The sequence below is a fragment of the Notothenia coriiceps genome, unplaced genomic scaffold (genome assembly GCF_000735185.1).
Source record: "Notothenia coriiceps isolate Sejong01 unplaced genomic scaffold, NC01 NC01_scaffold00038352, whole genome shotgun sequence".
In the NCBI taxonomy this organism is placed as follows: domain Eukaryota; kingdom Metazoa; phylum Chordata; class Actinopteri; order Perciformes; family Nototheniidae; genus Notothenia; species Notothenia coriiceps.
The window spans coordinates 6,594-21,160 of NW_011371053.1; the positions used below are offsets into that span (position 1 = coordinate 6,594).

At 41.5% G+C, this 14,567-nt stretch overlaps 1 protein-coding gene and 1 long non-coding RNA gene across 2 annotated transcripts; one reads left to right on the forward strand and one right to left on the reverse strand.

The window, feature by feature from the left end:
- The first annotated feature begins 881 nt into the window (after nt 1-881).
- Nucleotides 882-10,087, forward strand: LOC104968162 (zinc finger MYM-type protein 4-like). The gene is made up of 12 exons (XM_010797734.1): nt 882-887; nt 3,276-3,383; nt 3,500-3,726; nt 3,852-4,032; nt 4,468-4,662; nt 5,373-5,523; nt 6,312-6,427; nt 7,271-7,420; nt 7,640-7,790; nt 7,927-8,099; nt 8,814-8,856; nt 9,981-10,087. The coding sequence occupies exons 1-12, from the start codon at nt 882-884 to the stop codon at nt 10,085-10,087; spliced, it is 1,608 nt and encodes a 535-aa protein (XP_010796036.1).
- Nucleotides 10,088-11,162: 1,075 nt separating this feature from the next.
- Nucleotides 11,163-13,881, reverse strand: LOC104968153 (uncharacterized). The gene is made up of 3 exons (XR_800796.1): nt 13,680-13,881; nt 12,244-12,394; nt 11,163-11,299 (listed from the first exon to the last, which is right to left on the reverse strand). It is a non-coding gene; the product is annotated as an uncharacterized lncRNA (long non-coding RNA).
- Nucleotides 13,882-14,567: the final 686 nt, after the last annotated feature.

Consider the following 14,567-nt stretch of genomic DNA (forward strand, 5'->3'; position numbering starts at 1 on the left):
AGAACGATGTCCAAATTGTCGTTTACTAGGAACTTGGGTCGCCCATATGCCATCTCTCGCTACTGTTTCTCGACAGACAGGAAAAGGAAGTGAAACAAGACTAGAGAAAAGGGAGTGAGAACAGACATGGAAAAAGGAGTAAACAGCAGAGAAAAGGAGTGAACAGACAGGAAAAGGAGAGAAAAGGGTGAAACTAGACAGAGAAAGGAGTGAAACGACAGGAAAAGGAGTGAAAGCAGACAGAGAAAGACAGAGAAAGGATGAAACAGACAGTAAGGAGTGAAACAGACAGAGAAAGGGAGTAAACGCAGGAAAAGGAGTGAAACAGACAGAGAAAGGAGTGTAAACAGACAGGAAAAGGAGTTTTGAAACAGAAGGAAAAGGGAGTGAAACAGACAGAAAAGGAGTGAAACAGACAAGAACAGGAGTGAAACAGCAGGAAAGGAGTGAAACAGACAGAGAAAGGAGTGAAACGGCAGGAGAAAGGGAGTGAACAGACAGGAAAAGGAAGTGAAACAGACAGAGAAAGGAGTGACAACAGACAGGAAAGACGTGAGGGGGACAGGACAAAACAGAGTGAAACAACAGGAAAAGGAGTGAAACAGACAGAGAAAGGAGTGAAACAGACAGGAAAAGGGAGTGAAACAGGACAGAGAACAGGAGTGAAACAGACAGGAAAGGAGTGAAACAGCAGAGAAAGGAAGTGAAACAGACAGGAAAAGAGTGAAACAGGACAGGAGCAAGGAGGTGAACAGGACAGGAAAAGAGTGAAAGACGGAGAAAGGGTGAAACAGACAGGAGGAAAGGAAGTGAAACAGACAGGGAAAGCACGTGGAAAGAGAACGGAAATGACCTCGGAGTAGGAGTAGTTAGATGTGACCATGACGGTGACCGTGACAAGTGGAGAAGGAGGTGAAGGTGTGTGGAAGNTGAGATTATGTCCCGCATGTGAGTGATAGTCGCGCAGAAAGGCCGGATCGGTTCGCTGACAGCCGGCACCGCCCTTTATTATTATATTGTCTAAACGGCATCATGTAAGTTGCGCTGACAGGCGACACAGAGGTCCCCAAGCCCCCCCCGTTGACAGTTCACGAGCGCGTCCATAGTGTCTTCCGTCCACCCACCACCCCGTCCACCCAGTAAAAACATCCCCACTACACCACTGGTTGTAGTAGTAGGCCTATACACCAACATGGATTAAACGTGTGTGTTTTTTTACCATAATGTTGGGGAAATTAATGGATAAAATGCACGGATTATTATTATTATTATTATTATTATTATTATTATTATTATTATTCCCATTCCGATCGGGACACTAGGTCCACCGTTTCCCCGAAGCGAGGCTCCCCCCGTTGACAGTTTACGTGGGCTGGGCTGGGTGCAGTGGCGGACTGGCCATCGGGACGAATCACGATGGGCCGGTACCGAAGTGGGCCGGTCGGATAAGTCACTAGCACATCCCCCACTCCCCCCGTTGACAATTTACTAGTTGTACCGAAGTGGGCCGGTCGAGAGTCCCGGGCTGATTTTTAGTCCCAGTCCACCACTGGCTACATGACCGTATGATCGCCCATATTGACGCACCTAATTCCTAAACTTCTAACAGATACAAAATAAACCGATCCTTCAGCCTCATATGAGCTCTCAGACACGTTCAAAATTAAACTGTCATCGCTGTCTGAGCTTGCTGCTGTGTCCGCCATCGTGCGTTTACATGCAGATGCTGGGATCCTGAACGGTGCAGCTGGAGCGCTGTGCCCGCATTGACGTCACCCATAATTTGGCGGGAGTTGAAGAATCTTCGGAGATTCTTCAACTCCCGCCAAATTATGGGTGACGTCAATGCGGGCACAGCGCTCCAGCTGCACCGTTCAGGATCCCAGCATCTGCATGTAAACGCACGATNGCACAGTGTGCTCTGATTGGTTGGTTCACGTTGTGAATCGCGCTGAGCTCCGTGGAGGTGTGGTTTCCTTGTTTAGCGATACACAGCGAAACACAGCCAAACTCACCCTGAGCACACACAAAGTCAGAGCCGAAGTAAAAACAATAAGTGTGGCTTGATATTGAGTAAGAAAAAGGTTGATAAACGCTGTGAGAATGGGTCTGCAGAGAGAATTTCGCCGCGATCCCAACTGTCTGTTATCAGCCTGCAGCCAGGGAGGAGAGATCAGCAGAGCTGCATGCACTGAGTGTGTGTGTGAGGAAGTCCGTGGATTGGTCAATTTGGACCAATCAGCGGGGGCTTAACGTAACTGCTCTGGGGACGTAACGTAACGGCTCCACGGATTGGTCCATTTGGTTCCGGGAAACGCATGACATCATGAGTTACCCGGAAGAATCAATGGACATTGACGTATCTCCAACGAGGAGTTTTGGGGAGGTCTTTTCTGTGTTAGAGTTTTACTCGCTACAGGGTGTACTTTGAGGATTTTGACTCTGCAGACCGTTTACATGCAGAAAAACCTTCATAACACACAAGGGGACGGGTAATAACTGGAAAAGCATGACATGGGAGCTTTAAATAAACCCTGTATGCCAGATTTCAAAGGACCAGTGTTTATGGGGATCTATCTATCTATGCAAACATGGTATAACCACCGTTTTGCAATTGGCGGTTCCATGCTGCCAAATCAAACAAACTGTCCCTTTTTAAGATTTTGAAATCGATCTTTGTGAGCTTCAATTTTAATCACCGGAGAGCAGGGTTAGTGATTCTCCCACTATATATATTTTTTTGCCTAGAAAGACTCCACATTTGTTTGACACTTGAGTTTATATTTTGGGCTTTTAGTGATGTATAATCTGCATAGACAGCTGCCTACATTTTACAAATATCCCGATACACAAATAATACACATTCTCCCAGCTTGTCTGTTTCTCTCCAGGCAGAATCCCCTCACTCTACAGTGGGAAACGATATATATATATATATATATATATATATAAATATAAAATCTATACATACAAATGATGTTGATTTTCTTCTGTTATTATTGAAAGCCACAGATTCCTGATTCGAGGCAGTTGAATTAATATGATTTCTGCAATTTCTGTAGTAATGTGTTTGATGTACTGTATAGCAGTATAGCTTGTTTTGTGCTTGATAAGTAATATCACCGACAGTCGGACTTCAGTATTACGAGTACCACAATTATTTATTTTTGAGTGTATTGCAGTGCAAACAAAAGAAACCCCAACAACAGCAGTTCTCCTCACAGACTGTTGTAAACGTTACAACTAATCCGTCTCTCTCTTCACTCCTCATCAAGATCAAAGAAGAGCCCAATGATGAACAAGAGTACAGCCAGAATCTCCCATCAGCCATTCCCACTCAAGACATCAAGTATGAGCCTAAGGCCGGAGATGATGTTGCTATGGTAGGACACATGAAACGCTTTGTATGAGGAGGAAAACTATATCAACAATAGTAATTAGGATAACAGTAAAAACAATATTAGCAGCTTATTGATCACTCTCTTTTCGTTTCTGACAGGAGGACTTGAAGATTGGATCAGTCTTCTCTTTAACAGAAGACTCTTCTACGTCTTCAGCGCCTACTCTAGCCCACATGAATCTGCCTGCGTCTTGCTTCAACTGCAAACAGCCCCTGATGGACGGAGAGACGGTTTTCCAGAGGCAAAGCCACGCTGAATTATTCTGCTCCACTCACTGCCTTTGGACATTTTACCAAGTTAAGAAGACCTGCCACTTCTGCCTCCAGTGAGTCAACATTTCTCCTGTCCCTCTGACAAGTTGAAAGAAATTGGTTTTAAATATTCTCCAGCTGAACTCATATAAGCTTCAAGATGAGTTTGAACTGATCTCAGCCTTCCTCGTACTCTCAGGGGGATTACACAGCCTCAGGACGTCCTCCAGGCTGAGGCGCATAACGAGGGGACGGTTATGGATTTCTGCAGCAAGACCTGCCTGTCCTCCTTCAACTACAAGAGAGTTGTGTCGACCAAAATTTCCCTCGAGCCGATCCCATCTCAGTCACAATGCAGCGTGTGCACCAGATACTGCATTGTAAGAGAAAAGGGAACATATTAAAAGAATCAATTAGAGTTCATGTTTCTTTAAAATTAAGCAACTTGATTCATTGACTTGAATCTCCAACAAAAATATTTCTTCATTACAAAAGTACGCTTTTCTTATCTCAGAGAATATATATCTGGTAAATTTACGACTTGAATCTTGATATTCTGATCTGAGTATAATCCTTTTGCCGGGCTAATTAATTAATTATTTGTTTCCGTACAGTGGCTCTAATTCACTGTCCTACAATAACGGGAAAACAATGCTTGCTATAAGAATGATCTAAGCAACTAACTACAAACTGTGTCCTTTTAAACAACTACATGTTTGTCTTATAGGCCACGTTCCGATAATCGTTCTTCTTTTGCTTTATATGGAATGAAATGAGTTATGTTTGATATTCTGTTGTTTGTCTACGTCCTGCAGAGCAAACATGAGATCATAAAGCAGGACGTCGTCCACAAAATCTGCAGCGAGCCCTGCTTTCTCCGCTTCTGCAACATCAACAAATTGTCAATTTGTGAGAACTGTCACTCCCGCTGCGACAAATCAGTCATGCTCAAGACGGAGGGCGGCAGCATCAAACTCTGCAGTGCCGAGTGTCTGACCCAATTCAAACAGGTAACACAATCTAAAAAACATTATTTTAAAAGTACACTTTCATCCAAGTTTCAGAATTTACTTCAAGGCTCTTAGCTGTATCAAGTTAAGTTATTTGTGAATGTTATGGTAATGGTACTGAATTATTTTGGGCTAAGGCAGTGATAAAAAAACAAAAATGTGTGTATTCATTGCCATCTAGTGGTGAGGTTGCACATTGCCACCAAAATGCCCCTTTATAGAGTATCATTTGTCCCTTCTGGGCTACTATAGAAGATTGAAGATTCAACTTATTGTCATTACGTAGTACAGGTACTATGTAACAAAACGGTTTCTCTGCATTTGACCCATCCTAGTGTTAGGAGCAGTGGGCTGCCATTATGTACGGCGCCCGGGCAGCAATGTAGGGAACGGTGCCTTGCTCAGGGACACCTCGGTAGCACTTCGTCTTTCCGGGACTTGAACTGGTGACCTTCCAGTTGCCAAGCCAAGTCCCTATGGACTTCGCCATAACTGCCCGTGGTTTTTGAAATATGTTTTTTAAAGTAATGGTAATGTAAAGGATTTTTGGTGTGAACGTGACATTTCGGAACTGTAGGAGACATCTCAGTACTGCGGTGTGAACGTGGCTATTGCTTCCAATAAATTACTTACTAAATTGTAATGCTCTTAGTTATACTCAGTCAGTGAATTTACTTTATTACCTGTGCTATTTTCTTATTTCTTTGCAGAAAAATAAGACTATGCAGCCGTGTGCCATGTGCCGCACCTCCCATTTAATGTCCGAAATGTGTGAAAACCAATTCAGCGAGGACCTGGTGGAGCTCTTCTGTAACTACAGTTGTGTGATGGCAGCCAAGATCCAGGCAGTGAACGCAGCAGGTACTGCACTTAAACGTTGACAACACAGCTGCCCTTTATCTTTGTACTTCTCTTTCTCTACCTGTCTTTTAATTATAGCTCTCAATGAAATAGGTATGTCAATGAAGATAAAATGTAATGCAGTCGATTGGTCTAAATCCTCAAAATGTAAATAGAGAGGATTTAAGTATTTTCAGTCCAAACTAAATCATTTCTGCGAATAAATTGCACGTCAATTATTTCTAAGGATTTTGGATGCCGATAATAGCAATAACCAACCAATGAAATAATGACTGACGTTTGAGAAAATGTGTTGATCGTGTTAGGCAATCATACTGTCACATTGGAGCTCACAGTCAACCCTTAACGAAACCACGATGCCTAAAAGGTGTTATCCCTTGTCCTCCAAGTCTTGTTTTTGAAGCCATGTATCAAATATATTAACAACATACAGACTGTAGGGTAAATATATTTGGACTCCAGTCACAAATGATAGAAACCCAGTGCAATGATGCTCAGCAAGATAAAATAACATCTATGGAATATATGACCACATTTGAACTTTTCGACACAGAATTGCACACTTGAAAGAAATAGTCGGTCTCCAGTGTGTAGAGTTGAGTGAAGGTTTATTACAGTAAAAACAACAATAAATCTATGATTTTGCATATTCCATTTTCTTGTCTTGTCCCTGGCGTGTAAACCGAAGAAATCTAAGTCTTACTGAAGTGTTACTAATACTTGTGATACTAGTTATGTTTCTTTAATTTTGCAATTTTTGTATCATCAAAACCTTTTCTCCTTCCCAGGTACTCCACGAAATTGTGACCTGTGTGGTAAGAAGACATTACCAGCCTGCCACCTCGCCATGTCAGATGCCTCCATCAGGAACTTCTGCTCTCTAACCTGTGCCATGACTTTTAAGGTAATACCTACAGCTTTCACTAGCCAGTGTTTTAGTTTCAAAGCTCATACTTTTCTTCCTAAATGACAGCTCTGAAAAATAAAAAAAGGGAAAGGAATCGATACATTCGCACTTTTGCCAAAAACTGCAGTGCTCCTCTGTTGCAGAAAGTTGCACTTTACTTTTAGGAAGAAAATGATATAATGAAAGAGGGACTCCTCTGGGCCTCCTTCAGGCAGACTTCCACCAACCCTAGTATAACATAGTAGTCCTTTTTAAGTTTAGGGGATATCAAGTTTAAAAGATACAAAAGGAGACTGGGTATTATTCAGGGTGGAGATGGAGCCTTGACTCCTCTTTTTAGCCACACCCACAAGACTACGCAGTGTGAATACATTAAGAAGATTTTAAATGGAATACCTTTTGATTGATGATGGATATTACACAGTTTTTAAAATATAAAATCACTACTGCTTGAATACAATTGTAATGATATAAAGAGAGAAAGACCAACAATAGTATACAGTATCTACGTTACGTGAAGGCCGCCATATTCCTCCAACATTCTTGGAAAAAAAGGGATGAGTGGAGGAGTATTCTGTTGGCAACCTCACTGCTAGATGTCACTCACTCATTACATTACATTTCATTTAGCTGACGCTTTTATCCAAAGCGACTTACAATGACCAATTAAAGGGACATTCTCCCTGGAGTAACTAAGGGCTAAGTGCCTTACAAACTAGTGGTGGTGTTCCTGGTAGGATTTGAACTCACAACCTTCCGATCTTCAGCCTACCTCACTATCCATTAGACCACCACTACCCCTACTCATCTCTAAAACCTCTGTACCTTTCTTTGCCACAGGAGTCCCATAAAGACACGACTCCTGCCCCTACCTCAACAACAGGAGCCGCAGACCAAACCCAAGGCGACTTCCTCAAAGCACCAGAGACACTGCCCTGTGCCCAGTGTCGTCGCAAGATTAAAAGTGCACCCAAAGTCATCGAGAAAAAGGTGTGTTTCATTTTCAAAGATGGAATAGGCAGCTCGAACAGAAAGCTAGTTAAACCAGAGGATGTGATTAAGAGTCGTGTTGTGTCCATTGATTCACAAAGTTCTGCTTTGGCAATGTTGACCTACTGTTCAGAACAGCTTCAATCCTCTAACCGTGATATCTCAGAAACAGTAATGCCGCTTTGATGTTTTTATTTTACACTGTGTGTTTCCGCACAGGGAAAAATATTTTTTTTGTGTAGCCTGGTGTGCTCTCAAGAGTTTAAGAGCATCAACAACATCACGGGAAAGTGTGAATATTGTAAGAACGAAAGCATCATCGACGACGTCAAGAAGGTCAACGGCAAAGACTGCTACTTCTGCAGCGATGGTGAGAAGCACGTTCAAATACTCTATCCTTTTTTTGTTTTGCACTTATATGATTAAAATCAAGAAAAGCAACACAAATAAATGAAATTCAGGATTATAAAGCTGTGAATCTCTGAGCCTCCCTTCTCTCCTCCCAGGCTGCAGGGTGTTCTTTGGACAGGAGCTGGGAAAGAAGTGGGGCAAACACTGTGGCTCGTGTGCGCACTGCTCCTCCATCTCTAAGGCGGTGGTGACGGCAAAGTTTGAAGGAACTGACAAAGAGTTCTGCTCTGAAAACTGCAGCTCACAGTTCAATTTGCTCTACTGCCATGTAAGTTACAAGTTGACTTATTGCACAAATAACCTTTGTAGACACTTTAGTTTGTATATTTATGTTTTTATTTGCTAAGTAATGTTTAGTTCCAATGATATCATGTAAATCAGGGGTGCCCACACTTTTTCAGCTTGGGAGCTACTTTTAAAATGACCAAGCCCAAATGATCTACCTACAGGGCCGCCCCTGCCCAATCTGTCGTGAGCGGGAACACTTCTTTCTAAGGCGTTTCTCCTTTTTCCTTTTCTCTAAGGTACTACTCTGGAGAGTTCTCTTCCTGCCGGCCTGTACGTCGGTTTGCCACAAGAACGTTTGTGTCCACAAAAAAATGAAAGTTACCTGTTAGTCCTATCTGGTGATCCAAGCGTGGTGAGTTACATAACACCCTTCTTAAAAGACGACAAGACTTTCACCCGTCTACGACTCCTATTTCAGGGAAGACAAACGGTTTGTTTGACTTAGTTTATAAGTTCTAAATGTTGCTCAACTTTTTACTTCATTCGTGACTTTTGTTGACATAGACGGTGAAGGTGGATTGACAGGGGAGAACCAAGAGCGACTTCGCTTAAGTGTTCTACGTCGCGTTTTCGTAAAACCTCTTCACAACGTACATGCATATAATGCATATAAAACGTGTGAACGGAACACTGACAACGTCCCCAACCTCTCGAAAATCATTCGATTTTTAACTATTTTTTTGATAAACTCCAGGTGATCACGAGTCTGGTCCGAAACGTCAGCGGTAAAACGACAGGTAAACTTCCGTCGAACGATCTTTCGACCTGAAGTTCCTGAATAGCACTGAAACGACATCCTTCGTCGCGACCCGAGAACCACTCATCCGACTCGTTCCTGAAGTCTAACTACACTCTTCTGACCTCTTTGTCCATTTCCGGAGACTAACCGTGTGGTATTCCGGAAAAGTAAGGAAAGCCCATAAGGTGAAATTATTGACGAATAAACATCAACATACATATAAATTAAATTTAGACGACAATACAATAAAAAACCAACATCCGTAAATATTGTACTAAAACAACCACAATTACAAGTGAATAAAATTATTTTCCAGTACATATAAATAAAACCAATACGGTAAGTACAACTCTTACAAGGTAAGTATTCCACGATAATAATTTTTTCCGTAAATGATGGTATTTTCTACTGATCTACTCCAGATACAGTCTTACAAATCGACCATATAGTTTATCACTTAAGATGAAGGCGTCTTACAAGCGGTGCAGAACGTCACAATATAAAGTGTCGAGCTTGACAGGTCATTATAATCACGCCAATCATAACTGATGCTTTCTATCTACGTTCGGACATGTCCACCTCATATAAATTTCGTATATTTACTTACCATCCCAACCCCAAAGCAAGACCTCCACACCAATGTCGTTAACACGAACCAACGGGCACCGACCGGACCACTCACCCCCCGGGGTTAAACTATATAAGAGTACCGCGGTTTTAGGGAACCGCCGCGGGGGACGAACACACACACACACACACACACACACAACACACACACACACACACACAACACAAACACACACACACACACACACAACACACACATCACAGACGGATGAACGTCACGTCTCGAAAATCACCGTGCCTTCTACGAATTCGGTTTCGTGATCGCTCGCCTCGTATTTGCAAATCACTACTGCCCCCTCCTAAGGTGACACGGACTCTAGCTCCTCGCCTTTCTCTGACGTCGTGGTCCTTTGTTTCTCCCTCAAGTCGTCCTTGACTAACTGCCTAACTAGAATGTCGTAAGGAAATGACTTTGCTGTTTGTTTCAGTTTGGGTTTGTGTAATGGACAACGAACGGTTAGACCTTTGAAAAATAACGCTTTACATCCTCTGTAGAGTCCAGGTGTCTTCACAAACTGAGAAGAGGGTCGTCCCCCTCTGAGACGGAAGTCACAGTGGCAGTGCTGGCGTCCACAGTTGTAAACCGCTGGACTTACTCTTAGGCTGTTCAATAACAAATCAGTAATGCGTCCGTGGAAGCAGTGATAAAAGTTTATTGTCGGAAGTCTGAAATCCGACGAATTATCGCCCACGCGGCGTATAATTAATAAGCTAATGTAAGACTAATGTTCCTAATATTCTTGCTTGTTTTCTTTTTCTGAAGTCATTCAATTTTTACTAACCCGCGACTGACGGACACGTGTCTATAAACATACAAGAGGATATTCTCGTTTGTATGTTTATACAACGAGAATTCAACAATTTAGTACATAGACAGAAATTTCGAATAGTAAATGTAAGTCCCACCTTATACAACTAGCGTTTATCTCGCCTAGCGTAGCGTGTTCGCAATCACGACCCATCTAGCGTACCGTACTTATAATAATAATAAAAAAATAAATAAAAAATGTTCACATCGGCCATAGTAGCAGGCCAAATGATACCGTAAAACGGTTGACACTAAACTGATGTCCATTCACGCCCGCATGACAATACGCGAATACGCGCGCTTAATCACATTCGCGCGGTGGTCAATAGCCGGGCAAATCAGGTTATCGTNGTTTTTACTTCGGCTCTGACTTTGTGTGTGCTCAGGGTGAGTTTGGCTGTGTTTCGCTGTGTATCGCTAAACAAGGAAACCACACCTCCACGGAGCTCAGCGCGATTCACAACGTTCCGACCAATCAGAGCACACTGTGCTCACAGGGAGGGTGGGGGCTGGAGCTATTGGAGCTACAACGAGCTGTTAAAGGCAGAGAGTGAAATTCAGTGAATACACGTAGTTTACAGAGATGCTGTATGAGAAACCAAAGTGAGTTTGGAAAATTGCACAATATAAATCTATTCTAGTAGACCTCAACAATGGAATTATGATCAGTGGAAATGGCCATGACCTGGGACCTTTAAATAAAAAACATGTGTTGCACTCAATAGATATTATGAAGGCTATAACGCTTCATGATATCTATATAAACGCTTCCTTGTGGGAAGTAATAAAGCCTGAAGTTCTCAGCCACTATCCCAAACCCTGCTTCCACTGCAGAGAAAGTGGGTTACAAACATAATACTCACAAAATCCAAATTTTGTAGCGATGGCTTCATTTCTGTAATTTCTATCTCTTCTTGCAAAATCTTCACTTTTTTCATTTCTTCATCTTCAAGTGATGGCTTCACTTCTTTGATGTCATAATCTTCTGGAGATGGGCAGTTCCTTCCTATAAAGAAATGTTAAAAAGAGGGTTAAAGATGGGGTAGGTAATTCACTTCAGATACACTTGTTGTTATTTTCCATAGAATGCTCTTAACATCCCGATAGCAATGAATATCTGAAGTGCTTTGACAATAAATACATCAAAAAATGTCATCTGTGGAAGCCGTAGCGCTGTAAAAAGCATGACCAATAATCTGAGCCGGCCCGGCTAAAATAACTGGATGGCCTACCTGCCTGTCAGCCTTCCATCTGTGCACAAACTTATCTCGTGCCCTCATTGGGCATGTGCGCGTTTGTGTGTGTTGGAGGAGGGGCACTGTAGGAAGTCTGAAGGAAGGGGCAGATTTTTTTCGGTTCTAGCGCACTTGAGCTGGTTTCTCTATTCTTACCTACCCTACCTTTAAGTGGTCATAGATGATGGTCTACAGAGATTGCTTTCTGAATTCACTTGAAAGAACATTAGATGGGATAAGCAGTATTAATAATAATGAGCTTTCACTCAAAAAGCGATCGGAAAAAGTTTCTGCTATTTTCTTAGAACAGTAGGCTGGTAAATGCATCCCGTTGCTTGTCTTAAATGTGTGAACTTTTGTCAAAGCTCATCAATTATTCCGTTAAAAAGCTATACATTATAATTTAGCGCTAAAACAGGGGTTAAAATATACTGATAGAGGATAACCTTGATATTGGAAAAAATGCAATCTTGGTATCATGTTAATAATAAACATATGACATTATGACAATATTGTGTAAATATTCCAGTTTTCTTTCATTGCCAAATTCCTTATATTAGTTCTATGATAGTTATTAATTTGGCGAAAAGAGTCAAAATGCACAATAAACAAAGTTAAGATATGACTGGCAGCATTATTTCCTTGATAATTGTGAAGAGAAAGTCCGATATCATGACAGCCATAGTCAAGCCAAAAAATAAACTGAGTGCAGTACCTGAGCCATTTGAAGACTGAGATCTGTGTACCATCATACATCTGTTGCTACAGAAGAAGTCCAACCAGCCCTCGTCGTTTTTATTTTCCACCATGTCCGATAACTGATGGGACGTCCGGCACATGGGGCAAAGCTCAGGCGTTTCAATTTTCTGTAAAGATGTGAAAGAGTAACAGCAGAGAAACAAAGTGAGCAAACATGCAGGATTGGATGGGAACCCTTATATTATATAAGCTGAAAATGTTTTGAAAATATTAAAATTCCTCTTTACTCCTTAAAGCAGTGGTTCTCAAATGGGGGTACGCGGACCCCTAGGGGTACGTTGGAGTACTGCAGAGGGTACGTGAGATTTATTTTATGTTAATGAGAAAAAAAAGAAGAAAAAAAGAGATAAATATACCAGTTTTAGGAAAAGTAACGAAGTTTGAGCAGTGTGGGTTTTATATTAATAGACTAGAGTTACACATATTTCAAAACGCTAAGTGTAATAACTGCAGTTGCCTCCCTGTCAGAATGACAAAGATCCTCAGTGAAGCTCAAGACCATGTTTCTCACTACATTGTAAGTACAACTTATTAAAAAGATCAGTTCAATGCAACTAATGTCGTCTTAGTGTTATTGCATGATGTTAAAATTGGTTTGCCATGAATTTAGTGATGGATGGTAACATTTGAAATGTAACATTTAAGTGTTTCTTAGTTACAATGTTGTTGTTTTAGTAAATCAGACACTGATGATGCAGCACTGTACCTCTTTATAGGCTTTTTTTCCCTAACAAATATTTTTTGCGCTGATCAGAGGGTACTTGGCTGAATTTTTCAAAGGGGGTACATGATTGAAAAAAGTTTGAGAATCACTGCCTTAAAGTATACCGTTTCTCAGTATTTGCTCTGTGTATTTGTATTTAAAACGCAGAACATATTTTTAATACTGTGGATTCCCTTTCTCTTTTAAATAAGCCTTTTTCTTTTAATCAAAAGCTAACCTGATGTTTAAAAACAAACTCCTGTGAATTAAAGTGGGCTTCCACTAACAAGAACCAAAACAAAAGATGATCATAGTAGTCCAAATAAAACTAATTAAATAATCATTTAAATGAAATATAGCTCAGTGAAGCTTTATGTCTTTCGATGAACCACCAATCCGTTTAAATAATTAAAAACTTTATTTTTGTCTTACACTGGCTTATTTTCTAAATATGTGGTTGGTTATTTATTTATTCATTCATTTATTTATTCAGTCATTAAATCATTAATTATTTTCCAATTCATGCAACACAATTCAAACTAAATAAAGTAAATAAGTTTGATAATTCACCTACTGACTCGTGCTGTTTGTACACAAACGGGAGTTGTAGATATTCCAACACTAGTTCCTCAATATTTACAGTGTCTTGGTCAAATGAATTGATGGTGATTTTGAAATGAATTCCTCACCCGTTTGAACTCGACCAGACATTCCTCACTGCAGATGCTCTTACTGCCGTCCTTCTCCTTCAGCAGGAACTGTTTGTCGGTGCTGATGGAGCTGCAGACACCACAGGTGTACAGTTGCAGGTTGTTTACTTTTTGGTAGTTGATGAAGCAGGCGTCGCTGCAAATTCTGCCGATCTTGCCATCCACCGTTAGCTTGAATTTGCTCTAGGGATGGCAAAAGAGCTTGTTGATTGATAGTATTTTTGAAATTGAGATTATTCAAAATAGAAAGCTACTACTATATTTTTCTGAATATCCTATGAACATTTTGTATTCCTCTGCTTAACAGACCTTATGGCTGATTATTTTCACTATGCATTTATCTGCAGATTCTTCCCTTATCATACAGGCTATAAATGCCAGAAAGAAGTGAAAAACATTCATCCCAGTTTCTTTAAGTTATATTTTTAAGTCTCTTGAAATCTCCAAATTATCCATCCATCCATCCATCTTCTCCCGCTTATCCGTGGTTGGGTCGCGGAGGTAGCAGTTCCAGCAGAGAGCCCCAAACGTTCCTTTCCCTGGCCACATCAACCAGCTCTGACTGGGGGATCCCAAGGCGCTCCCAGGCCAGGGAAGAGATATAATCCCTCCACCTGGTCCTAGGTCTACCCCTTGGTCTCCTCCCAGCTGGACGTGCCTGGAACACCTCCCTAGGGAGGCGCCCAGGTGGCATCCTTACTAGGTGCCCGAACCACCTCAACTGGCTCCTTTCGACGCGAAGGAGGAGCGGTTCAACTCTGAGTCCCTCCCGGATGACTGAACTTCTCACCTTATCCCTAAAGCCCCTGTCACACTGTCCCGAAATTGACACCCGATGGACACACGATTAAGGAAATGTTCAAATTC

Coding starts and splice junctions, on each gene's coding strand:
- LOC104968162 (XM_010797734.1), top strand. Junction 3,384..3,499: donor CCGGAGATGATGTTGCTATG/GTAGGACACATG, acceptor CGTTTCTGACAG/GAGGACTTGAAGATTGGATC. Junction 7,421..7,639: donor CCAAAGTCATCGAGAAAAAG/GTGTGTTTCATT, acceptor GTTTCCGCACAG/GGAAAAATATTTTTTTTGTG.